The sequence below is a fragment of the Geotrypetes seraphini genome, chromosome 1 (assembly GCF_902459505.1).
Source record: "Geotrypetes seraphini chromosome 1, aGeoSer1.1, whole genome shotgun sequence".
Classification (NCBI taxonomy): Eukaryota; Metazoa; Chordata; class Amphibia; order Gymnophiona; family Dermophiidae; genus Geotrypetes; species Geotrypetes seraphini.
In genome coordinates this window covers 507,368,825-507,396,020 of record NC_047084.1, presented here as the reverse complement: position 1 = coordinate 507,396,020, position 27,196 = coordinate 507,368,825, and the positions used below count along the sequence as shown (strand labels likewise).

Here is a 27,196-nt window from a genome sequence, read left to right as displayed (position 1 = left end):
AGATATATAAATGTTTTGCAGACTCATAATAAATCAGGCAAAAATCTCTTTAGAAAACTGGCTATCTATATTTCTTTCTAAGGGGAATTGCCTCCAGATGACAGAATGTGATTTCGGGACCTAGAAATGGATCTTGTCCGTTTCACGGTTTAGTAAAAGGGGACCTTAGTGTAAAATATAGACAGCTGATATAAATTCAGACACATTTTGATCACTAAATTTAAAATAAAATCATTTTTCCTACCTTGTCTGGTGATTTCATGAGTCTCTGGTTGCACTTTTTCTTCTGACTGTGCATCCAATCTTTCTTCCCTTCTTTTAGCCTGTATGCTTCCTCTCCTCCACACCTCATTCCCTCCCACAACTTTTCCTTCCTCTCTCTCTGCCCTTTCTTTCTCTCTGCCTCCCTTTCTTTTATTTCTGTTTCTCTTCTTTCCTTCTGTCTCCCTGCCTGCCCTTTTTCTTTCTTTCTCCCTGCCCTCCCCCAAGCCACTTCCACTGCCATTGCCATCGGGGACCAGGACCCAAACGTCACCAATAACAGGCCCCTGCTTCGGCCAACCAGCATTCCTCTCCCCGACGTCAATTCTGCCGTCGGGAAGAGGAAGGCTGATCAGCCCAAGATCGTGATCAACCTACTGGGGGAAATGCTGCCGGGTCCTGCCTTCGCGGAAACAGAAAGTAGGCAGGACCCGGCAGCAAGAAGAGCAAATGCTTCACTAACCTGTCTCCCGCCTTAGCCCATAGCGAACGCTTGCATCAGGGCTCTCAACATGTACGTGCCGGCTTCCCTTCTCTCCCCCCCACCCCCGGACATAACTTCCGGTTTCGGAGGGAAGAGAAGGGAAGCCGGCACGCACACGTTAGAGCCACGGAGCATAAGTTCGCTACGGGCTGAAATCTCCAAGCCAGGTTTTTTTGGGTTTTTTTAATGTTCAGCAGCGGCGGCAGCAGCAGATGACAGCTGGGCGGACCGCCCAGCTAAAAGGCCCTAGAGAGAACACTGGAGAGGAAGGTTGATCGGCCCGGTAGATCAGGACGGCAACACGAGTCTATCACGGAGCCCGGGATAGGCTCCGTGATCGACTCGCGTTGCCTTCCTGAGCTACTGGTCGATCGCGATCGACGTGTTGGGCACCCCTGCCATACAGTATTAGTAAAGATATATATATATATATATATATATATATATATATATATATATATATATATATATATACAGTGGTGCCTCACACAACGGACGCCTCGCACAGCGCACGCTGCGCACAACGAACTTTATGTCTTGATTCGTACAACGAACTTCGTTTCACACAACGAAGTCGCCCGAGCTGCATCCTTCCGCGCAGGCACTGCGCTTAACTGCCCTCTCTCCGCCTGGCTCCCTCTTGCCCCCCCGACTCCCCGACACGATCGGGGCAAAAAGGAGCCCAAGCCCTCTTGCCCCGCCGATTCCCCAACTCCCCGACAATATCGGGCCAGGAGGGAGCCCAAGTCCTCCTGGCCACGGCGACCCCCTAACCCCACCCTGCAATACATTACGGGCAGGAGGGATCCCAGGCCCTCCTGCCCTCGACGCAAACCCCCCCTCCCTCCAACGACCGCCCCCCCCAAGAACCTCCGACCGCCCCCCCAGCCTACCCGCGACCCCCCTGGCCGACCCCCACGACACCCCCAACCCCCTTCCCCGTACCTTGCTGTAGTTGGCCGGACAGACGGGAGCCAAACCCGCCTGTCCGGCAGGCAGCCAACGACGGAATGAGGCCGGATTGGCCCATCCGTCCCAAAGCTCCGCCTACTGGTGGGGCCTAAGGCGCCTGGGCCAATCAGAATAGGCCCGGGAGCCTTAGGTCCCTCCTGGGGGCGGGGCCTGAGGCACATGGGCCCAACCCGACCATGTGCCTCAGGCCCTGCCCCCAGGAGGGACCTAAGGCTCCCGGGCCTATTCTGATTGGCCCAGGCGCCTTAGGCCCCACCAGTAGGCGGAGCTTTGGGACGGATGGGCCAATCCGGCCTCATTCCGTCGTTGGCTGCCTGCCGGACAGGCGGGTTTGGCTCCCGTCTGTCCGGCCAACTACAGCAAGGTACGTGGAAGGGGGTTGGGGGTGTCGTGGGGGTCGGCCAGGGGGGTCGCGGGTCGGCTGGGGGGGCGGTCGGAGGTTCTTGGGGGGGGCGGGCGGTGGGGGGAGGGGGGGTTTGCGTCGAGGGCAGGAGGGCCTGGGATCCCTCCTGCCCGTAATGTAGTGCAGGGTGGGGTTAGGGGGTCGCCGTGGCCAGGAGGACTTGGGCTCCCTCCTGGCCCGATATTGTCGGGGAATTGGGGAATCGGCGGGGCAAGAGGGCTTGGGCTCCCTTTTGCCCCGATCGTGTCGGGGAGTCGGGGGGGCAAGAGGGCTTGAGCACCCTTTTGCCCCGATCGTGTCGGGGAGTCGGGGGGGCAAGAGGGCTTGAGCTCCCTCTTGCCCCGATCGTGTCGGGGGTGCCAGGGACCACACGGAGTCACCCACCGTACCACCCGATTCGGGTAAGCGCAGGTATCGGTGGGTGGCTTATTTGCGGGGGGGTGCCTTATTTTACATTTTTTTCTAAAAAGGGGGGGCTGTCTTATTTGATGGCCCTGCCTTATCATCGGGGAAACACGGTAGAAAAAAAAAAAAAAATGAACAGTTAAGTCCCAGTTTTTGCCGCTGAGACTCTGCCCTCTCTCACTGTAAAATTAGGCTCTACTTAGTCTGTCTTTAAATTTAAAAAATGTGTGTTGTTTTAAAAAACAATTATGTTTTTAGATGTATCTAAATAAAAATAATAACCAAAAATTTATCTTTTTTTATGTCATCTTAGCATATTTTATGCTACAGAACGAATTATTTTTTTTAACATGTATTGTTATGGGAAAACGCGTTTCACATAACGAACTTTTCGCATAACAAACTTGCTCCTGGAACGAATTAAGTTCGTTGTGTGAGGCACCACTGTATATATATAAGATGATTACAGCTTTTTCATCTAGGCAGATAACCATGTTGGCGTAAAGAAAGAAGACAACAGATGTTGGAGGTACTTTACAGGCATTATCAGTTTTCCAGGCAGGCAGAATTAACATCACAATGACTAGGACCAGAAAGAACACCACTTCTTCCAAAGAGAGATCCAAGTAATGGTCAAAAAAATTACAAACCAATAACTTGTCTATCTATAGTCTACAAGCTGTTTGTTGAATTAGATATTAACAGAGAATATGACATTCTATGATCATATGTGGCCATCTCTAGTAAAACATGACTAAATTTACCAGAAACAACAAAAAAAGAGAGATTTTAATAAAATTTGTTAGAGCAAACAATTTCTAATACATTCTATTTTTTTTCCAAGTTCAATATATTTTATTAATAATTTCAAATATAAACAAGTCATGACTCAAACAGTTCACAGAAATGATTGGCAAAACAGATTAATTACAACAATCAATATACAAATAATGTTAACATTAACCCCCCTCTTTTATGAAACTGCGATAGCAATTTCTAGTGCAGGAAGCCGCACTGAATGGCCCGCACTGCTCCCGACGCTCACTGAGTTCCTATGAGCGTCAGGAGCAGCGTGGGCCATTCAGCACGGCTCCCCGCTTTAGAAATTGCTATCGCAGTTTCTTAAAAGAAGGCCTAAGACTAAGGCCCTCTTTTACTAAGATGCGCTAAGTGTTTTAGTGTGCGCTAAATCAATGTGCGCTAAATCAACCGCTAACACGTCCATAGGATAACATGCACGTGTTAGCATTTAGCATGCGCAAATATTTACCGCATGCTAAAAAGCATAGCGCACCTTAGTAAGAGGGGGTAAACATACCTAAACATAAGAAAACTAACAGCATAGATGTACATTACAAAAAAATATATATATATATATTCATTTTAAATGTGATATGTCACTATATTTTGTGAGGGGATTCCAAACTTTTTTTAAAACTATGCAAACATCCCTTTCTTTCCGCATACACTCTCTCGTACTTAGCAGTTAGACTTACTAAATTCTACCATTCCATGTATTCAACTCTTGAAAAGTCTTTCCAGTGAGCAAGAATTATTTTAATTGCTAACTTAAGCAAAATCCGTCAAATTTGGCCTTTTCATCTGTGATTGAAGTATTCACGCAAAGTCGACCCAACACAATGATATTTATGGTCAACGGCTCTTCTTAATCAATGAACATACAGGGCTCCTTTACGAAGGTGCACTAGCGTTTTTAGCGCACATGCCGGATTAGCGTGCGCTAGCCAAAAAACTACCACCTGCTCAAGAGGAGGCGGTAGCGGCTAGCACGCATGGCATTTTAGCGCACGCTATTCCACGCATTAAGGCCCTAACGCACCTTTGTAAAAGGAGCCCATAGCATCCCAAACCTTTTTTGCCAATAGAGGTGTAATAAATCACATTGGAAAAGTGAATGTGACAAAGTTCCTGTCTCCTTATTACAAGACCAACACTTATTTGATTCATTGGATCTTATTTTGCTCAATTTGTAGGGTGTCCATACTGCTTTATGTCAAAATGAAATATACAGACTGAGTGGAAGCTGAAGATTTCAAAGCTTTATGTACAGCCAACCATACTTGCTCCTATTGTTTATCAGATATTACCATTTTTAGTTCATTCAACATTCTAAACCCCATTCTTTTATGTTAAAAAATAAAAAAGTAAGATAGTGTTCCAGGTTATTGGGCCCAAGTTCCGGAACAACCTTCCCTTAGATTTGGAGATTAAAGATGAATTTTATGTTGTTTAGAAGGAAGCTGAAAACATTTTTGTTCCCCCTGATGATCTGACTCTTAGAATGTTACACTGAAGTGGGTTGATTATGGCTGGTTATTTTGTTTTTATTACAGTATTTATTTTCTGTAACTTTTCTCTTTTTGTTCTGGACTATTCCTGGAATTTATTTTATGATTCACTTATACTGTATTTTCTAATGTCGCTTTGCTTATTCTGTTCTGAAATGAGGAAGAGAGCATTAGATCCCAGAAGCTAGTCAAATGTATTTAGCCCAATAACAAACTATTACACTATTATTAAATATTTCAGAAATTCAAGTGTACTAACTTGGCAGGTACACACTGTGTTAAAATTGTGAACATGCAGCGTATCCATACTGATGACACCTACGAAAAAATTAATCGTGCAATGCAAGTTCTGTGAACAAATCCACTAAGATGCACAGTGAAAAGTTTCAGAGAAGTGCTATACAAAATCATTTTAACTTTGAGCAAGATATCCTTGTTCTTTTTTTTTTTTTAACAAAAATAATATGAAAAACAAAAAGGTGCCACTTACATAGCACATGGATACATTATTGTTGTACAGGGATTCAAACGTGGATCTCCATGTCTTACATGCGTAAGCGGGGAGACGTGGTCAAATTTGCCTTTTGCGAAGATTAGTTTAGCTGCGGTGTTCTGAATCCGCTGAAGTCTGAGAAGATGTTTCTTTGTTAGGCTTAGAAAGATGGAGTTACAGTAATCGAGTCGGGATAGAATGATGGATTGGACAAGGACGGCGAAATGTTGTTGGTGGAAGCAGGATCTAACTTTTGTTAGCATATGGAGATTGAAAAAGCATTTTTTTACTAGGGAGTTGATGTGGTCGTTAAAGGACAGTGTAGAGTCAATGATGATTCCCAGAACTTTGCTAGAGTGCTCAAGCTGCAGATTGGTGCCAGAGGAAAGTGGGATGTGGGAGGGTAGCTGATCCAGTTTCGGGCCGAGCCAAAGTAGTTTTGTTTTGGCCTCATTTAGTTTCATTTGAACAGTGAGGGCCCAGGATTGTAGACTTGTTATACAGGATGAGATGTTAACCGAGAGGTTGGTGAGGTTAGAGTCGGTCTCAATAAGGACGAGGATGTCGTCGGCGTAGGTGTAAAGTGTCTCCGAGGTGGAAAGTTGGAGGAGTTTCAGGGAGGACATATAGACATTGAAAAGAATCGGGGATAGAGGTGAACCCTGCGGGACTCCGCAGATCGGTTTCCAAGGGGAGGATGAGGAACCCTTCATGTTAACGAGGTAGGAACGGGACCGTAAGAATTTTGAGAACCAATCTAAGACCGTGGAATTTATGCCAATTTCAGAAAGTTGGAGGATTAGTATGTCATGGTGGACAATGTCGAAAGCTGCGGAGAGGTCAAATTGGAGAAGGACAGCAAATTTGTTGCAGGAGTGAAGTTGTTGGACCTTTGAGATTAAAGAGGCTAGAAGGGATTCAGTGCTGTAGTTGGGTCTAAATCCATGTTGGTAGGGTAGGAGAATGGAGAATCTCTCGAGATAGGATGAGAGTTGGGTGGCTATGATGGATTCCAGCATTTTGGTCAGGAGAGGGATATTAGCTATTGGGCGATAGCTGGAAGGGATGGAGGGGTCGAGATCAGCTTTTTTCAGAAGTGGGGACAGGGAAATGTGTCCCATTTCTGTAGAAAACAGGCCTGAGAGCAGGGCGGAGTTTAAGATTTTGGTGAGAGATGAGATGGCCTGTGCTGGAATGTTCTCATATAGGTAGGAGGGGAAAGGATCCAAGGAGCAGTTGCAGGCTTTTAACTTGAGGCAGAGCTTAGAGACCTGAGAGTCGGAAACAGGCTCGAAGGCGGTCCAGGATCTGTCGGCTGGGATATGGTTCACCTCGGTTAAATTGGGGTTGGAGGTAGTGGGCATCAGAGAGTTGTAATCGGGTTTAGGGGGGAAGGAGCTTCGTAAGGTAGACACTTTCTCATTGAAAAATTTTGCTAGATCGTTCGCGGATGGAGAAGAGGGGAGTGGGGAGGAATCGTGTTTGGAGGATATGGAACGTCAGATGTTGAACAGAGTGTTGCTTTGGTTGTTGGAGCATGAGATTTTGTTGCCGTAGTAGTTCTTCCTTGATTTTTTTAATTCGGTGTTATAGAACCTAATGGAGGCCCTCCAGGATTGTCTGTCCGTGGGGGAATTGGATTTTTTCCATTTTCGTTCCAGTGATCGACATTGCTGCTTTAGTTGTCTGTGGTAGGGAAGGTACCAGGGGGCCTTGCGGGAGTAGGAGACAGTTTTTGTGGATAGGGGAGCGAGGGAGTGGTAGGTGGTCTCAGAGAGGGTGATCCAATTGTGCCAGTTGGATTCAGGGCTTGAAGGGTTGGGGGTAGTGGTGAGTAGGTTGAGAAGTTTGGCCCAGAACAGGTCGCTCGCAATTTTCTTTCGGAAGGTGATAGTATTGGGGGAACGGGAAGGGGGTTCGAGGTGGGACATGAAAATGGGGAGGCAGAAAGCCCCTAGGAAGTGGTCGGACCAAGGGACGGGGTCCCAGCGAGTGTCGCTGATTAAAGTTTTGTGTTCGGTGAGGTCAATGAAGCTGATGATGTCTAACGCATGCCCCTTTTCATGGGTTGGGGAGGGAGCCAGGGGGGGGAAGCCTAAAGAGGTGAGGAAGTTGTTGAGATCAATAGCATCCTTGTTGGTGGTATCATTTATGTGAAGATTAATGTCCCCAATGATTAGTAATCTTTGGAATTTGAGGAAGGCGTTTGTAATGGATTCGAGGACGAGGTCAGAGGATTTGTTCCAGGGGGATGAAGGTGGGCGGTATAAAAGCAGGATGCCTAGTGGGTGCGGGTGGAGCTCGTCATTGACAGAGGCAAGCATGTATTCTAGGGAAGCATGGCAACCCTTTTCAAGGAGCTGGACGTCGAAGAATGATTTATGGAGGAGAGCCAGGCCACCTCCTTTTCGGTTAATTCTAGGGGAGAAGAGGCCTTGGTATCCGTGAGGACAGAGTTCGTTTTGAGAGAATATATCATCTTTTGCGATCCAAGTTTCAGTGATGAATAAGAAACCGGGGTTGAGATCTTCAAGAAGATCCTTCAGAATTTGGGTTTTGTTGCATGCGGATCTGGCGTTACAGTATAGAGATGGGACTGGGGTGAGAGAGTCTGACGTATGGTTGGGAAGGTTGGCAGGGGGTATGGGCTTTAAGGAGGCGCGATTGATACTTCGGGGGGGGGGGTTTTTGGAGGGGTTACTTCTGGTGCGCAAAAGTGTGGGGATTTTAGTACCAGGGTAGATAGGGCTGACAGCGATGGAGTTCAGTAAGTTGGGGGGGGGGGGGTGGGTGCAGGCAGAAGGAGATATTGGAGGATGAGCAGATGAGGAGAAAAAGGATCCATAGGTGAGGCTTCATGGTGGGGGTTTTGAGGATCTTTAGGGGGGGAGGTAAGAAAAAGCGGAGGTTTGGAGTGGGGGAGAGCAGGGCGATTGGGCAGGACTAAAACAGTTGAATAGAATCTGGGGAATCTTGGTAAATATGCAAGGACAAGACAGTTGAGATGAATCTGGAGATCCTTAGCAGGGATGAGTAAGGTTTAGTTTAGTTTAGTTTAGTTTACATCCAAGTTCTAACCCTGGCTTAAATCTGGCTACACTATTTCTGCTTAGTATGAATCATTTATTAACTTTTATATAAACAGAGAGAGAAAAGGAAAGAGAGTGAGTGCTTTACTTAATATTTCGGGAATCCACAATGCCATGAAAAAGTAAATAAGTGATTCATAACAGAACATATATTGCACACAAATATATACACAAAAAAATAAACCATAAAAGTCACAAGTCATTTGAATTCAAGTTAATTACAGCTGTCTGCCGAACATACAACCTTCCCTTGCATTGCAACCAATCATTCCAATGAGTAATACTGTTATATTTTACAAATGTCAGAAATAACTCAAATGACTTGAAGCTCTTTTTGCTGGCTTTCCTAACAGCAATAATGACATCAGATAATCGTGGGTTTCTTAGCTCAGGGCTGACTGCTTTTATACATGTACACATGCCAAAAACAGCAAAGCCTGTATCTCACCCAAGGCAGCGGCATTGCAGAAGACAAATAATAAATAGAGAGTAGATAAATCAGTACACTTTCTCAATGCTACTTTTTTTTTTTTCATTTTCTGAAAATGTGAGCTGAATTTATTTCTCTGTTTCTTTTTCCTACTCTAACTAGACACAGCTTTATTAATATATAAATCAAATCCCCTTGCTGCTTTTAGGACATAGAACATAAGCCCGTGGAAATCCCTGCCAAACTTAGGTAGCAGCTTATGCACTTCAAGGCTTGATATGGTTTTGTGTGTCCGTCTTGATTGTTTAGATTGTAAGCTCACTCAAGCAGGAACCGTCTCCTTTGTGACACTGTACAGCACTGTCAACGTCTGGTTGCGTTTTAGAAATAATTATTTAATAGCAGTAGCAATAATAATGTCAAATTTTGCTTCTTCCACCACTTCTAAACTTATCAAAGACAGGAAGGATGGAAAACTGTTTTTTTTTTAAACGTAAAAATAGAGAAAACACATAAAAGATTTCTTCTTCCCAACATACAGTTGGATCTGTAGAAGGACTACACTTCTCCCTCGGTATTCATAGGGAATAGGGGCAGAGCTGGACCTCGAATTGAGAAAAACCGCGAATATCTTCTCGGCCAGCTCTGACCCACTTCTGCCTCCCTCCCGCCTTCCCCCTGGCATCTTGGCCTTACCTGGTGGTCCAGCAGGCTTTCGGGGCAGGAGCGATCTTCCTATGCTCCTGCCCCATGCAGATCACCAATAGGAAATGACTGCCGTGAGTTCCCATAGTCTCTTGAGACTACGATGGGAGCTCACGGCAGCCATTTCCTATTGGCGATCTACAGGGGCAGGAGCGTAGGAAGATCGCTCCTGCCCCGAAAGCCCGCTAGACCACCAGGTAAGGCCGGGATGCCAAGAGGAAGGCTGGAGAGAGGCGGGAACGTGCTAAACTATGGGTGCTTGTTTTTCCCCCTCACCCCCAAAAAATCACAAATATGTGAAATCACGAGTGTCGAAACTGCGAATGGGGAGGGGGAAATGTACATTTAGGGCAGAGCGGTTGTAATGAGGTTGTACAGTGGAGTGGAGGAGAAGCTAGTGATTAGTGTAGTGTCTTAGAACCTGGGGAACTGGGTTCAATTCCCACTGAAGCTCCTTGTGATTCTGGGCCAGTCACTTAACCCGGTTCATAGTCAATCGCGCGCGAGACACCAGCGTGCCAACAATCGAGCGCTGACAATTTGGTGCAAGAAACAAGCGCGCCACGGGAAAATTTATTTTAAAAGAGCTCCGACAGGGGGCGTGGGGGGGAACCACCCCACTTTACTGCATAGTGTTCGCGCTGCTGTTGGGGGGGGTTGGTAAACAGAACTTTTTCTGATTTTTTTTCCCTCAGAACTCCCACCAACTCCTCCCCCTCATTGTTCCTTCAAAGTCAGGAGTGGCGCCTACTGGCTCCTGCCTCTGCACTGCCATCTTAGAAATTGGTGATACCTGGCTCCGCATGCTGATTTGTCAGCCAAATAACGTAATGACTTGCTTATTTGGTAGACTAATCCAAAGATGGTGTCACAGAGGAAGAAGCAAGTGGAAATTTACTTCTACTTCATGACTCTGAGGTATGCTTGGAAGATTGGTGGGTTTGGGCATGGGTAGTATCAGGGTTGCTCCACTTCAGCTCCCAGGGTATTTTTGGTGGGGTCAGGGAGGGAGGTGGGAGGTAAGGGACCAGAGGCTACAGGCCATCAGGAGTTAAGAGGGTTGAAGACTTAGGGCCTTGGGTCTTCTGAGGTGATGTATCTCACTTCATCTCAAATGGCCCATCCATAACATCCACTAGCCCGAATATAAACCGGGACCACCATTTTTGGAAGAGATAATCTGTCAGTTTAGCAACACAGATCCAAGGTTCCTTTTTATACTTTTTATCTAGGATCAGTGGAACAACAGTAATCTGCATTTGGCAAATAAATTATATCTAGACAAAGGGCTAATTTTTAGACTTAGAAAAGGAGCTTCTTGTGTGCCAAAAGTTTGTATTATAAATTTGTGCTTTTGGTATGAAATAAGTAGATTTTCATGTTGTACACTTTTCTTTTAATATGTTTCCTTTATGCTTAAAAGATATTCATTTAAACACTACATTAAAATATCCTGATTTTTTTAATGGGCAAGCAGAGTGAAGAGTGGTATATGGCACATATTCTGTATCTCAAAAACTAGAGCTGATAGGAGAAAACTGGTGCCATTTTTGGAATCAGCAGGACAAATATACCCAGGTCAAATATACCCTGAAATATTTGAGGCCCCAAAATGAGCGTTAGCCGGTGAATCAAAAGGTTTTGTTCTGACGGAATCATGTGCTTCATTGTCTGAGTATGGATGTTCTTTCATATATGATGAGCATGTCCTATAATTTAGAGATTTGAAAGAACGACCGATTTTTTTTGATTTATTAGAATGTTGCATTATCCACTCCGTGGTGTGATCACACCTCAAATATTGTGTGCAATTCTGGTCACCGCATCTCAAAAAAAAAAAATAGCTGAATTAGAAAAGGTACAGAGAAAATCAAGATAAAGGGGATGGGACATAAGAACATAAGAATAGTTTTAATGGGTCAGACCAATGGTCCCTCAAGCCCAGTAGCTCGTTCTCATGGTGGCCAATCCAGGTCATTAGTACCTGGCCAAAACCCAAGGAGTAGCAACATTCCACGCTACCGATACAGCGCAAGCTTGTCTTTCACAATAACAGACTATGGACTTTTCCTCCAGGAACTTGTCCAAACCTTTCTTAAAGCCAGCTATGCTACGCTATCCGCTATTATGAGTAGGGTTACCAGACATTCCACAAAACACAGAGATGTCCTCTTTTTCGAGGACTGTCCAGGTGCCCGGATGGTTTTTCAAAAATGGGGGAGTCTGTCTGGATTTAGCTAGCTCTCCCAACTTCCCTACCTACCTCTTCCCTGGGTCAACTGCTGTAACTGAATCTTTGGGCAGCCAGTAGCAGCAGCCAGTAGCCGCCGGCATGCCTCGGAAGCCACCTCTCTGCACTGACTTCCTGTTCCTGCGTAGATGGGACTCACAGAGAGATGGCTTCAGGAGCAGGCCGGTGACAGCAAGCTTACCTTGTTGCTGCTGCTGGCTGCCCAAAGATTCAATTACAGTGGCAGATACGGAGAAGAGGTAGGTGAGGGAGCCGGGAGCTAGAAAGCAGCATCAGAGGTAGGGAGGAAAGGGGAGAAACAGTATGGAGGTCCATCCCTGTTGATTTTTAAGTAAAATTGAGGAGTTCTGAGGCAGATGCAGGCTTAGATAAAAAAGATTGTTTAAAATCCAAGATGGACGCCACCAACAAAAATCACAGCAAAAATGGCCCGTGGAGACTTCCCTGATGGACAAAAAAATGCAGGGAAAGGTGTTTTAGAGGAGGGGGGACCTTCAAATTTTATTTTTGAAGACCCCCCCAATTAAAAAAAAAGGAACTTGGAACTGGGAAATGAGGTTCTCTTCCCTTCTCTAAAACTGTTGACTTTGTAGCAGATAATTGTACTGTATATGAAGTTGGCCTGTATGTTATACAGTGGTTCGTGTTACTCTATTGCTTTATCTTTTCACTTTGGATGTAATTTGTTCCGAGTTGATATAAATAAAGTTAAAAACAAAAATATAAACTGGGAACCCCAAGAAGTCAAAATATGCATATTCCACAATTAGGAGAAATAATAATAACAGCTTTATTTATATCCCGTCATACCTTTTCAGTTCAAGACGGTATACAGTAATGAAGAAGTACAATGTGGATACCGTGGGAACAGGTTTTGATACAAGTATAGGGGAATAGGGAGTACATGAGGACAGAGAGATTATAGCATTGGTTTAGATTGGGAATGGGTAAGCAGTAGAGTAGCGAGATGCAAAGGGAATAGAAAAGAGGGGCATGTTAAAGGTGTCTGGATGGGGAGTTTGGAAGTTTGGATGTTAGTCTGGATGGGGAGTTTGGAAGTTCTTGCCAGGATCTTCTGACCCCTTTAATGACCAATGTTCAACACTAATAGTTTGCATATAATTTGCATACTGTTAGTGTTGAGCATTGGTCGCTAAATTAAAATCAATGTTCCAACCAATGTTTCCGGTGCTATTCTCTACAGCACTGAAGTTTGTACATTCCCCCCCAAAACTCTATGGGGTGCTAAATTTCTCTCTTGCCCATTATCCCAATGATCCTATGGTCACTGCTACAGTCTCTTTTTTTCAACTAAACTACAGTTAAAAAAGTGACTTGCCCCAGAGAATTTACAGCAGTGAGGATTATTAACCCTGCATCACATGACAATGTCTGTTTTTGCTACATGTACAATATACACATATACTTTATACAATAAGGATGAACAGAATGAAAAAATGTAATTAAGTTTCTTTGTAAAAATTCCTACTTTATAGCAGCAGTTCTTTCTTTTGCGGCCGTTATTACAGGAACATGGCTCCCTTGCATGAAGAATCAAACTCATATCTTCTGTATTCAACACTGTTTGATATACTGCCATCTGGAAGTCTGTCAGGGAACAATACACGATCTGAAAAAACAAACAAAAACAACAAAACAGTTATACAAAGAATAACAGAAAGAAAGAAAAATATTTATATTGAAAAAATACTATCAGGAAGGGCCCTGAAGGCTCCTTACTGCCACTCAGGAAATCTAGGCCTATTTGCCAAGCCTGGCGACTGATCCTTGGTTTTGTAGGAGCAGGGATGTTACAGCATTCATAGTAATCAATTCCTTCTTTTTGGAGCTAACAGTATTAACTTGTCTTAGCTTGCCTTTCCAAATAATGTTCAAGAAGTCTTACAGATTCAGGTACAATAAGTGTCTGCCCCAGAAAACCAATGATTTATTAAGTACCTGAGGAAAGATATGATAAACTGCTTCACAGGGTAGAAGGATGACAGGTCATGACAAACTTAAGTTTCTGGCTAAAGACATCATTAAATAAGAAACTTATCCAAGTTAAACTAAACTAAAGCTTAACTTATTATTCTGAGAAGGCTCGACTCGGTTTACAGCAATTAAATAAACAGGGGGGCATGGGATTTCAACCACAGTTTTCCCCGGTTCTCTGACCATTGTCTACCCTCTAAACCACTTTTCCTTTCTACTTCACAAAACTACTTGCCAGGCCCACCACATAAAGGCTGGGTTCATGAAGGAGGTGTGACTATTGAGAGAGAATGGAGGAAATACAAAAATTATCCAGGTACAAATCTAGGGCTAAATTTAGTAAAAATACCCTTCCATATCAGCTTTTATTTTTTCCATTGGCTTTCCTGTCCTACAGCATCCTGTTCATCACCCTACAGACCACTACTGGCGTATTCCTCCCCCCTAAGTAACATCACTGGGGCACACAGCAGAAATAAAGAGGGCCAGTACTGGAGGACCTACTGTGCCTGACATCTTTCTATTGGCTTATCTGCACTACTGGATCTTCTTCACTATTGTACACTGTGCCATGTGCTCTCAGTGACATCACTGGGGTAATGGGCTGAAGTAGAGAGACCTTCAGAGGGGGGTGCACCAACAAAGTAACATGAATTAGCTGACTGAGAAAGTTGGCCTGCACATTTTCCATTCCAACTACATATGTGGTCTAGAGGGCATGCAAACGAGCTTCTGCCCACTGAAAGAGGAGTTGAACTTCTAGTTATAACAGGATGCTTCTGGTGCTCCTTACCTGATGAGATAGGCCACTGCTATTGCATTGTCTGAGAAGACTCCAACTGCCTTGCCTTCCAGGGACTTCTCCAGTGCCTGAAGAGCTAGTCAAATGGCTCTGATTTCTTGACAATTTATGGACTAATTTTGCTGATCCAGTGTCCAACGATCCTTAATTTGGTGTCTTTTGCCATGACCCCTCCCCCCCACTCCTCAACCATAAAAGCTGACATCTGTTGTCAGAATCTCCAAGGAGGGAATTCGGAGAGACATGCACCTTGAGAGGTCTGCTGGCTGCAGTTAACACCTTCTGGTAATCAGGGAAGCGGTTGCTGAAATGAGTCTAAGGAGATGATCAGGAGAGAAGAGAGTCTTGAAGAGGCCTCTGATGCACTCTTGCCCAAGGGACCACCTCTATGGCTGTCGCCATCAACCGCAGGACCTGCAGATAATGCCATGCCGTGGGAATTGGACTCTGTAGCAGATGCAAAATCTGCTTCCGGAGTCTTTGTCTGCATGGCTTTGAATTAAAGACCTGTCCCAAGGCCATGTTAAACAAAACTACTAGGTATTCCAGGTGCTGGGTTGGATTCATCTGGCTGTTCTTTAAGTTGATGATCCATCCTAAGCCCTGGAGGAGTTTAACCACTCTCTAAACTGCCAGTTCATATTCCTCCTTGGATGGGGGTCTGATTAGCCAATCATCCAAATATGGGTGTGCCTGGAACCCTGACTTGCAGAGTTTTTCCAAGTTTTATTTCATATTTAATTAAACGCTATCACCTTGGTAAAAGAGTGAGCTGCCATCATTAGGCCAAAGGGAAGCGCTGAGAACTGGAAATGCTGCTCCAGCACATGAAACTGCAAGCACCTCCTATGGGCTGGAAAAAAAAATCAAGGGAAGCAAGAAACTCCCCCAGCGCCACTGCCACTATGACCGACCAAATGGTTTCTATGCAGAAATGAAGCACTGACCGACTTGAGGTCCAAAATTGGCCTCCAGTCATCTGAGCCTTTCTTTGGCATTATGAAGTATCTGCCTGAGCCCAACTCTTCGTCTGGAACTGGCTCTATTGCACGAAAATCTATTAGTCTTTGCACTATTGCCTGGAATCTGAGGGCTCTTTCTGGCTGGCTGGCTGGCTAATCTACAAAAAGATCTGGAAAGGGTACACAGAACTTGATTTTGTAACCATCTTGAACAACTTCTAGGACCCAATGGACCAAAAGGACGATAGCCTACCCCCTATCTGGGGGGGAGGGGCTTGGTCCTTGTCCTGGCATCATTGAGCATTACTGGAAGTTGAGGAGGAATGATAGCCAGAGGCTTGATGTCTCCTACCTCCCGCTGAACCTCTGTTGTGACCCCTGAAAGGACCTCTGTGTCATTTGGCCTCCTACTTAAGAACAGACTCTTAAGAGCAATTGTTTTTCATACCTTGAGACATCCAAGGTCTGCTGTCCTGAAAAAAAAAAAGCCATAAGGTGACAGTCCATAACGCTGGCTATCAGGCCATCCAGAACCTTGCCAAATAGCATCTTCCTATGAAAGGGAAGTCTGCGCAGAGTGGCTTCAGAGGCTGAATCTCCTGCCCACTGTCTGATCCAGAGCACCTACTGGTCGGAGATTGTATAGGCTGTCACCTTGTTCATGACTCCAATAATGTCATACAGAGCATCTGCTACATAATTCACCCCAGAAAAGAGAATTTGGGAGTTTTTATCTTCCTCCAAGACCAGAACTCGAGATAGTTGGGTGTGGCAAGCACATGCTACAAAAGAAGCCACAGCTGCTGTCTTAATCCCTAGGAGCCGCCATCAGCAAAATCATGCCAAAATTGTCTCTTAAAGGCCATGTCCTCTTTATGGTCCTGAGTATTCTTAAATATCACATCTCCTTCACTAGGCAAGGTGGTTCGTTTGGTGACTAGCACCACCAGTGAATCAACCTTGAGCTGAACAGATGCTGGAAATCCGGAGCCATCGGGTAAAGCTTGATCAAAGTCAGCCACTCACAAGGACTCTTCTGGTGACTCCCAGTGTTTCATGAGTAGCTTTGTGATGTCCGGATGCAAGGGAAAGAATACAGTCAGAGCAACTGAACCGCTCATAACTGAGCACTGAGATGAAGTTGCTGGAAGAACTTCTAACTTCAATTCTCTCAGTTAGGTAGAAATAATGCCCAAGAGCACAAAGGCTTTGAACAGCTCACACACCTTGGTGTCTTCCCCCTCATCCAGGGCCACTACCACTTCTTCACCGCTGTTCTCATGCAGAGAACCAGATTCTGCCAGAAAACTGCATCCTGGGACAATAGTCACATGGAGCAGGACTTTTCATTCTCCCGGTCTATGTCAGACTGAATTTCTTGGTCCAGCTGTGTTCTCATCTGGCTGGGGTGCATGCTGAGGGGAGATACCCTGAGCCACTGTCTCCACTGCACTGAATGCAGATGTTGAGGATCCTCAGAAGTTCAAATACACTTCCCCCTCTGAATCCGTAGGTTCAGCATCTGCGGATTCGGTTATTCACGATTTTTAAACAAAAAAAAAAAACATTTTAATTTTTCGGGCTATTTTAAGCCCTGTAAGCCCCTCCTTAAGCCTTATCTGGTGGTCTAGCGGGTTTTCGGGGCAGGAGCGATCTTCCCATGCTCATGCCCCATGCAGATCGCTCATAAGAAATGGCTGCCTTGAGCTCCCGTAGTCTCTGGAGACTACGACGGGAGCTCAAGGCAGCCATTTCCTATGAGTGATCTGTATGGGGCAGGAGTGTGGGAAGATCGCTCCTGCCACAAATACCCGCTAGACCACCAGGTAAGGCTTAAGGGGGGACTTGCAGGGCTTAAAATAGCCAGGGGGAAGCGGGGGTTAGAGGTAGAACCGGCCCGAATATTATTCACGTTTTTTTTAATATTCGCGGGCCAGCTCTGCCCCTAACTCCTGTGGATACGGAGGGAGAAGTGTAGGCATTCCACATAAGGCTCACAAAATCCAGGGTGAAGCCTTGTACTGGGGTTTCGAGGACCCCGGCAGGGACCCCTTGTAGGTCCTCCTGGACTCCGTAGCCACTGCATGACTGTGCTTGGCTAATACACAATTGGAGGGCTCTGGAAAGCGTCTATTCCTTTGGGAACGAGCTTCCTGCAGATCCCAGTCCTGAAGTAGAGAATTGCACGGGGACAAATTTTCCCCATCCCCACGGGATCTCTCTTTCCACATCCTGTCCCCATGAGCTCTGTTCCTGTCCCATTCCTGCAAGTTCTGTCCTCATCAGCACAAGCCTCGAACACTTTAAAATAATAAGTGTTCAAGGCTTGTGCAGTTAAGACAAAGCTTGCAGGAATGGGGCAGTAAAAGGAATAGAACTCATGGGGATGGGGATATTGAGAAAACACTGGGATGGGGACAAATTTGTCCCCGTGTCATTCTCTACCCTGGAGAAGGCTAATTCCAAGGCTCCTGCCCTTTCCCTATGTGCTCCGTTGCACGCAGAACATGGATGCTCCTTTGTCAGCCGGCCAGCACAAACCTGACAAGATATAATGGTAGGAAGGTCTGAGGAGTCCATCCCTGTTAATTATAAATGAAATTGAGGGGTTTTGAAATAGATGGAAGCTTTAGAAAAAAAAGATAATTTAAAATCCAAGATGGCTGACGCCAGCAAAATCATGCCAAAAACAGTCTGGGGACTTCTCTTAAGAACAAAAATTGGAGGGAAAGGGGTTTTAGGGGGTGGGGAACCTTTGCTCTGGCTGAAGAAACCTTTAAATTTCAGTTTTAGAGAACTCTTTCTCTCCCCCCACCCCCGCTTTTCCCCATAGGCTATAATAGCCTTACTCATTATGCCATATGCCTGCCTGCTTCAGCTTAGGAATACAGCTAGGATAAATGGAGACAAACTCTGTCTCATAGGTTCACCGGATAAACTGGTCTTCAGGCTGCCAGTTGGACTGAGCCTCAAAACCCAGAAACCTCATGCCATGAAGGGGAAGAGTACCACACAGCTGGCCCACTATTAATCCCAGACAATTTGGAAAGGAGCCAAACAGCCTGTGCTCAAGCTCCTGATAAATCAGGGATGAGAGCAGCTACACAGGGTACAGCCCCTGAGCTAAAAAAAAAAAACAACAACAAAAAAAAAAGCAGGATGGCTAGATAGGAGTCCCTGAGGGCTAATCCTGCTAGCAGCAGACTTCCACAGCGTGAGGCTGCATCTTCTCCCAGGCAGAGATCTGAGCAAGTGGGGACCTCTTGGTACCAAGCCTCTGACCAAACACTTAGAAAAATACCCAGAAACAATAAAACTGCAGAGCAGAAACACTTCTGAGCAACTTGCTTTCAGAAAAGAAACTGAGGGGCACTTTAGTAGTTGCCAGGATAGGAGGAGGGTAGGAGGATAGGGTAGAGAAGCAGGGAAAGGAAAGATAATGTAGCTTGGGATGACAGATGTGTATGTAAATGTGGCTATTGTATTTATTTGCAGTGTATTTCAAGCTTGTATTTGATAAGGCATGTAATCAAGTGCAATAAGTAATAAAATTGGAAAATGGGAGGCCATTTCAAAGAAAAGTAATTATTATATAGATTAACTGCACAGTTAGCCATTCAGTTGCAGCTATGTCTGTATAATCTGGCTGGATGATGAAAACCCGTCTAAACAAATAAACAGAAACATGTTTCAATTTATTATCTGTATTAATGCCCTTTTGTTCTGTCTGTCACATTCTCATGCTCATCGTGTCATCCCAGTCATGAGAATATTAGGACACACATTCCTTCAGAATGCTCATGCCAACATAAGGCAAGGACACAATCTGATTAACCAAACAGCACAGCTATGAACCTGCATATACAAACAGAATTCCCAAACAGATTAAAACTTGGAAGGGAGGGAGCTGCTGAGCTCTGACAAGGATGACAACTTAGAACATTTGTTCTCCTGACCCCATCTGAGATTCATCATTGCCTGCACAGCCTGAAATTAGCAACACTATCCCATTCTGAGTTTTTAATACGAGTATGGTCAAATCAACAAAGTTGGAGTTTTCAGCATCATCTATTCAGGATGTTATGGTTATGGTCTAATTTTATTTAATATACCGCCCTTCCTTAGGCAATAACAGGGCAGTTCACAATAACAATATAATTTTATAGAAATTGAAAGGAACTACAAATCAAAAGTAAAAGAGCAGCAGAGAGAGGAAAAAGAAAAATACCCCACATAATATAATATTACTAAACAGTCTGCAACTCTAGTCAACCTTTACAGTGCCAGGACCATCCAGCTCGATAGAAAAGGCTTTTTCGAAAAGATAGGTCTTCAGGAGAGTTCTGAACTTTAAATAGGTAGACTCAAGGCAGACTGAACTGTGGAGGGAATTCCAAAGGGAAGGTGAAACACAAAGAAATGCTCTATCTCTGGTAAACTCATAATGAACTGAGCGGACTAGAGGAACATGAAGACATTGATCATTTAAAGAACATAGAGCTCTAGGACAGTACGATTGGATGAGAGAAGAGAGGTAGGCTAGGCTATTGCAGCAAATTGATTTGAAGGTTATGATCAGGATTTTAAATTGAATGTGAAAAGCAATAGGAAGTCAATGATGTTGGATAAATAGAGGAGTGAGATGATCAAAGCGTGAGGCATGGGAGAGAAGAAGAATGGCCGTGTTCTGGATAGTTTGCAATCTACAAAGCTGAATTTAAGAGAGTCCTGAATAAACACTATAGCAGTAATCCAGCTTCGATAGAATAAGCGAGAAAATAATAGTCTTTGTGAGTTCTGGTCGAAGAAAGAACGGATTGAGCAAAACTGGGGTGAGAAAACAAGATACAGAATATAGAAATTGACGGCAGAAAAGGGCCATAGCCCATCGAGTCTGCCCATACCAATGACCCACTCCCTGACTTTTACTCCCCTATAGATCCCACGTGAATATCCCATTTTCTCTTAAAATCTGACACGCTGATTTGACTAATGCTGAGATATGGTGTTCAAAGAAAGCTGTTGATCTAGAATAACTCCTAGATACCTGAACTGAAGACCAGAGAAAGTGATGTGTTCCAAAGAATAGGCAATAAGTTAGAAGCAGAATTCTTGTCAGTGATCCAGCAATCACAAGATTTTGAGGGATTAAGAAGTAAATCGTTAGATAACCAGTTAGAAATCAGGTGTAAAACTACAGTAAGAGTTGTCTCATGAATCAGCAGAATGTCAACGGCATAAAAGAAATATTTAATGCATTGTTCCTGGATTAAGAGTGCCAATGGACTACGAAAAATATTGAAAAGTATAGGGGGAAAGGTACTAGAGAATGACCCGGTGACCTGGGTAGATTGGAATATGGAAGTAAGCCTCCGTGAAATCCAAAGACACTAGCAACTTTCCTGGAGAGACAGCAGCTATGACTGTGCGAACTGTTTCCCTGCAGAAATGAGGAATCCACAAGAAGCAGTTGACCGACTTGAGATCCAAATGGGTCTCCAGTCTTCTGGGCCTTTCTTTGGCACGATGAAGTATAAGGAGTATCTACCTAAACCTGATTCATGATCTGGAACGGGTTCTATTGCTTCAATGTCTAAGAGATGTTGCATGGTAGCACGGGCTCAGGACTCCTTTTCCGGCTGACCCACCGGAGAGTCCAGAAACAGATCCAGAGCCAGGCAAAAGAATTCTATCTTGTGCCCCACCCAAATGATGTCCAGCACCCATTGATCCAAGGAAACATGAGTCTACTCCTGATAAAACTGAGAAAGGTGACCTCCAATGCGAGGAAGCTCCGACTGACTCCTGGCATCATTAGGTCTTCTTAAGTGTAGCCACTGCTTGGGAACTAGAGGCCTGAGGCCGCTTGGAATTGGAACTGATGTAATGATGGGAATATCTCTGAGAGGAAGATCTCATGAAGTCCACTAGCCAACAAGACCTGTTCACAGAAAGAGAATTAGGGCGGCACTTGGCAACACTAGTCATGAGATCGTCCAGGGCTTTAGCAAAGAGAAGCTGGCCCTTGAAAAGAAGTCTACTTAGAGTAGCCTTGGAGGAGGTATCCCCAGCCCAATGACAAATCCAAAGAGTCCGGCGTGCAGACACTGCATAAACAGAAACTTTGCTAAGAACTCCAATGAGATCATAAAGGGTGTCTGCTACATAATCCACACCATCCAGTATCAGTGAAGGATAGGGAGAAACATCTGCAGATCCAAGATGGCCACCACCAGCGAATTTGTGCCAAAAATGGCAAAAATAAAAACCCGAAAACAAAAAATAGCAATTTGGGGTTGGGGAAATGTGAAACCTGAACCATACCCTCAGAAACTGTGAAAAATGCTACTTAAAACTCTTCACAAGCCACCCTCGAAGTTCCCAAAGGAAACAATGGAGGGTACTCACAGTTCTGCAGTGCCTTTGTCTGTCAGCGATTTTAAAAGGAGCTGAGTGGAGAAAAAGGACTTTCTACCTCAGAAACAGCACCAAATGCTCAGAGATGAAGATTTTCGGACTGCCAGCCAGCCAGACACTGACTACAACCTCCGCTCCCATGGATCCTCTGCTATGCGGGGGCAGGAAAGGCAGCCTGCGCCTTGAAACACGGGTGGGTTTCACTCCAAACACATACAGCTTGCGCTTGAAGCCTGTGCTTGAAACCTGTGACAAGGTCACCGGCAAGCAGTCTCCCCAAGGGAAGGGACCCCGAATACTCTAAGAAGAGTGGCACACAGCAGGCTGGCTCCACAGATCCACAAGTTTTTCTGTGAAGCTGCAATTCGGCACCACAGGACTGCGTCCTTTTCTCTGACAGGGGACTACCGGGAAGCGACCTCAAGGCACTGAAGCCACCGAGAAACGAACTTTAAGTGAAAAAATAAGAAAAAGAAGCAGAGTAACTGCCAGAGCCTTCTGCATGGATTGCTTGCAGAAATTGTAACTGGATATGTTTACTAGCTCTCAGGTTAGGGGGGTGGAGCATGTGCTCAGAAAAGTTGTGGATTTCTGCAACTCCTGGATTGCGGGCTGGGATTGAACACCTAGCATATGGAATCTGGAAGGGATGTAACAGAATTGTAGATGCAGGCATTTATCCAGATACTGACAATATACCAACTGGTACATGGATAAAAAGAGAACAGCATTTTTGTTGTCCCAGTAGACTCTCTGTTAACTGGAACTCAAACAACCAGAAAAAAAAATAATAATTTATTTATTTTTCTATACCATTCTCCCAAGGGAGCCCAGAATGGTTTACATTAATTTATTCAGGTACTCAAGCATTTTTTCCTGTCTATCCCAACAGGCACACAATCTATCTAATGTACCTGGGTCAAAGTGAGGATTAAGTGACTTGCCCAGGATCACAAGGAGCAGCGTGAGTTTGAACCCACAACCTAGCTTTAACCACTGCCACTGCGCCACACACTGTAATTCTTTAAATAAAAATGAAAATAAAATCAATTTCTGGCAGAAATTTAAGTGTAAACTTGGCACACCACATCTCAGTATGCCTACGCTTTGCCTACTACAAATCCAGTAGTTTGTCTGGAACAGTTTATAGTATTAGTTAGGAACAGGGTATAGTATTAGTTAGGCCTATTTTTAATAGTAACTCTAAAGCAACCAGAAACTACATTTATTCGGCATCTATCGATCTCCATGGGTCTACTATAGTTACCTTGTCAAACTAAACATGGCCATTAACTGGGTAAACTCCCAATTTCGTCTTAGCTCAACTCCCCCCTCTCTCCAGACCACCCTGGGACTATTCAGATAGTGTCAAGGTAATCTGTCTAGATTTTCAGAGACATTATCCAGATAAAACTACTGAAAATTTTATTATTATATTCAGGTATGGACTCCGTAAGCAGGAGTTATATGAGGATGGAGTTGTTCCTATCTGGATAAGCCTACAGAATATCAACTGCTAGTTTCTTGCTACAAATATCTTTTAAAAATTAATTGACAAACTCTAGGCTGTATGTGTCTATTAAGTACTTTTTTCAAGTGGCTAAAGTCATGAAATCACAAGGCACCCAAGGCATTCAGGTGTCCTTCAATGGCATACAACTTTATAAAATTGGAATCCTATTTTCTAAGACCAATTATGTATCCCATTCTTAATGCTACTGCAAAACACAAATACTTCCTAAATAATTAATATCTGACTTATTGAATAAAAAAACCAAAGACGAGTCTTAAAGACATTTGGAGCATTGAAATCAAGCAGCATATTTCTGCAGCTCAATGGTCATGAATTTGGACTTGGAGGATGAAATGTACAATGTCAGTGTCTATGAGACAAACCTGTTTTTTTCTGTTACATAAAAGCTTTTGGACCCCTGTGCGTTTACAAAAAATAGATTGTTCCAGATCTAATAGATGCTGGCATTGTCATACAGATATTGGGACATTAGATCATCTGCTGATTTTTTTGTCCTCTGATACTCAGCGTCTGGAAATCGATATGGGGACAAATCAATGTAATACTTCATTCTGCAATTCCATTGTCATATGAGATGGTTATATGTGGCATCTTATTGTATGTTAAACCCCAATTTGACCGGTATAAATGCAGGCTTTTCATGATAATGACAGGGATAGCCATCCAAATGATAACAAGAAATTGGGAAGAGTTCTGATACTTTAAATTTTCTTTTTTGGTGGGCAAATTTGTGTTCTAGTTACAAATATGAAAAAATGAATGCAGAAGTTTTGGGGAATAATAAGATATTTAAGTTAGGGAGGGGCCCGTTAGCAGCTTTTGTTGCATCTATTTAAGATATGTAGTTATATTTAAGATATGTAGTTATATATTTATGTCTTATATCTCTTTTAAATTAGATTTCATTCCCATACATTTCTGAGTTATACAGGGTTGTGGGGGTAATGATGTCTTTTAATTTCTGTAGTTCAAAAGTGCTTTGTAATGGTTTGATATGTTTCAGATGTATATATTGATATTGCACTGTTCATATTGGAAAATAATAAAAAAAATTTTAAAAAAACAACAACCAAATACTTCCTAAACAACTGTATTCCACCTGATAGGAAGAATTATTATTTTTTAAGTAAAACTACAAACTAATCTTAAAATAGGTATATAATGCATCCCTAAAATTCCTCATAATTGAACTCTAGAGCTCATGCGCATTATTCATTCAGAATCGCGTTTCAATTCCATTTTGCCAATATATTCTGACTAATTTAGTCAGAGAAAATCACATAATTCATTCCTGGGGATTCTTTGAGAGCTTTATAAAAACACATATTATGAAGGTGCCAGCTGTTTTAACAAACTCAGCTATGTTGGTGCTCTCTGTTTCTAGAAAGTACCTCACATGCTGAGAAAGTTGACAAGTTGATAGCGCCAACCTTATTACTGATTTTTTTTTTTTTTTTTTTTAATAGTCAAAGTGCTAAATGAAATGAATAAGAGATAATGGTTACCCTGTCTTCCTTCTTTGGCAGCTGATTACTAATGATATCCTTGGTACGTCTCAGGAACAAACTGGACATGTTTCTGGCCAGCCTCTGCATGGCCTTACGGCCAGTGGCCAGCTCTCTTTTGGTTGCAGTATACCTCTGACCATACTCCACTGGGCCAGAAAACTTTTGCTTGAAGCGGGATCGGCTTCCCAGACATCCTGGCACTGCCCTGAGAAGCAATTAGAGACAAACAGCAGATATTTATTATGTTTTGTTATATTAACAAAAATTAATTTGTCATAACAGAAATATCTACCCCAAATAAAAAAAACTTCCAGTTATAAAAAGTGCTTTCTCTTAGAGTCTGAGGAAAGGAGTTTTAGAGAAGAGGAATAAAAGGGCAAAGTTTTTCTCAGTATTACAGAATATCTGAACCTGCTACCATGTAAAAATAATCTTCCTTACAAACTCAGAAAAAAAGGTATATCAGTTCAATAAAGCAGTATACAAATAAAATAAAATAAAAAAATAGCCATAATCTGTGTAAAAGTAATATACAAGAGGAAGAGATATTTATTATATGCAAGTTGCAGAGAAAAATCACATAATGAAACTAATGGTTAGATTAAGGTGCTATGCACAGAGAACTTGATGAGATTTATTGGCATCCAAAAAAAGATGGATGAACATTGGGGGACACTGTTAAATGCCATTGCTGTGCTGACCTCCATTCAGCAAGATATCTTTAATGTTATAAATACTAAAATGCTCTATTTAAAACACAAAGCCAATACAATTCATCAAGATGACTGTAGATCTTGATTTGTCTACTTGTATCAAAATATTTACATTTTTACAAACTATTATTGTGTAAAAAGAATAACTAAAATTGTCTTAAATCTGTTTTTTATCTGATATAAGCCTTCAAAAAAAAAAAAAGTTATCCCATTACAGTAATCAAAAGGTCCATCTAGCTCAGCATCCTTAAGGCAAGTGAAAAGTTATTGTCTTATCTGAAAAGCCAAGTTAGGACTGCATTTCAACTGAAGGAAACTTTTTGATACTGTTTCATTTTCTTTGCTGGAAACCAGAACCTTTAAAGAACTGGGGATGGGGGTGGTTCACCAAAGACTGAGAATTGGCAGTGTTTGTTTGAGTACTGTTCGCCTGATTTTTGCTATGGACATTTCCTTTGTTTTTGCTTTCACATTGGAGAGCAGGTGGGGGTGGTGCACTGGTGTAAGCTGTGCCGCCCAGCACTCTGAGCTGAATACTTGTTTCTCTGGAAGGATTCTTATGACTGATCGTTTGGTCTTACCTTCTTTAAGCCTACAGGAGTTGCTGTGAAACCTGGACCTTCATGCAAGAGTTTACTACTTTGTCTGTGCTGAGCACAAGCAGGACAAAAGCACTGAAGTCTTTGTTTGTAGCTTAGGAGAAAAGCTCACTGAGATTACTGCCTTTTCTTTGTGGTATGTGAAACTGCATCTTGATGCCATTCCGACCAAGTGTTTCAAACCATTCTGACAAACTATGTTTTTGGGTACCATCCTGACAATCTGAATTTTGCATTTTATGAACTCTGTTTTGATATTTTTGGTGGTTGGCTGCTTTAAAAACCACCTACCTTTTTTGGAGAGAGTTTTTATTGTGGAATAAATCAAAGCTTTGTTTCACCATATGAACTTTGTTGGTGTGGTGTTCTTGCACTGAACTGCTCGGTATCCTGAAAGCTGGTGCACCCCCTAGAGGTGCCCAACAAATCTGTCACTTGCCGCCCGAAAGAGCCTTTGCCTTAGGGTGCTCATGACAAGGTCTACATTAATATCCATTTATGGACTTCAGGAATTTAAGCCCAGCTATGCTAACTGATTCTACCACTTCTTCTGGCAGTGAATTCCAGAGCTTGACTATTCATCAAGTAAAAAAATATACAGTATATATTTTCTCATTGGTGCTTTGTCTTGGGACTGAAAGATACAGGGATTTTGTTAGGAAAAGGAAAGATTAGGTACTTATATTGAAACTCTTCTTTCTAGTAAATAGGCACATCATTCTGGAACGCTTGGGTAGTCAATCCCTGGTTGTAAGATCCTGTGTAGACAGCTTCATTAGCATTTTACAGCTCTGCCTCCCATCCCTTAGGGCTGTCCTGCATTTCCTCAGTTCTTATCAAAGCAGATGGTCAGAGACCGGATGC

At 43.5% G+C, this 27,196-nt stretch overlaps 1 protein-coding gene across 7 annotated transcripts in view; it reads right to left on the bottom strand.

The window, feature by feature from the left end:
• The window catches only part of ERCC6L2 (ERCC excision repair 6 like 2), a 257,095-nt gene that overhangs the window by 162,967 nt on the left and 66,932 nt on the right, over window positions 1-27,196 (bottom strand). For all 7 annotated transcript variants that reach the window (XR_004537579.1, XM_033928177.1, XM_033928167.1 and 4 more), the window contains 2 exons: window positions 25,018-25,225; window positions 13,292-13,432 (listed from right to left, as the gene is read on the bottom strand). Coding sequence is in view for 6 of the 7 variants with exons in the window: in XM_033928177.1 (XP_033784068.1) it covers window positions 13,292-13,432; window positions 25,018-25,225 (349 nt within the window). In the remaining variant the exon portion in view is untranslated. The remainder of the gene's footprint in view (window positions 1-13,291; window positions 13,433-25,017; window positions 25,226-27,196) is intronic.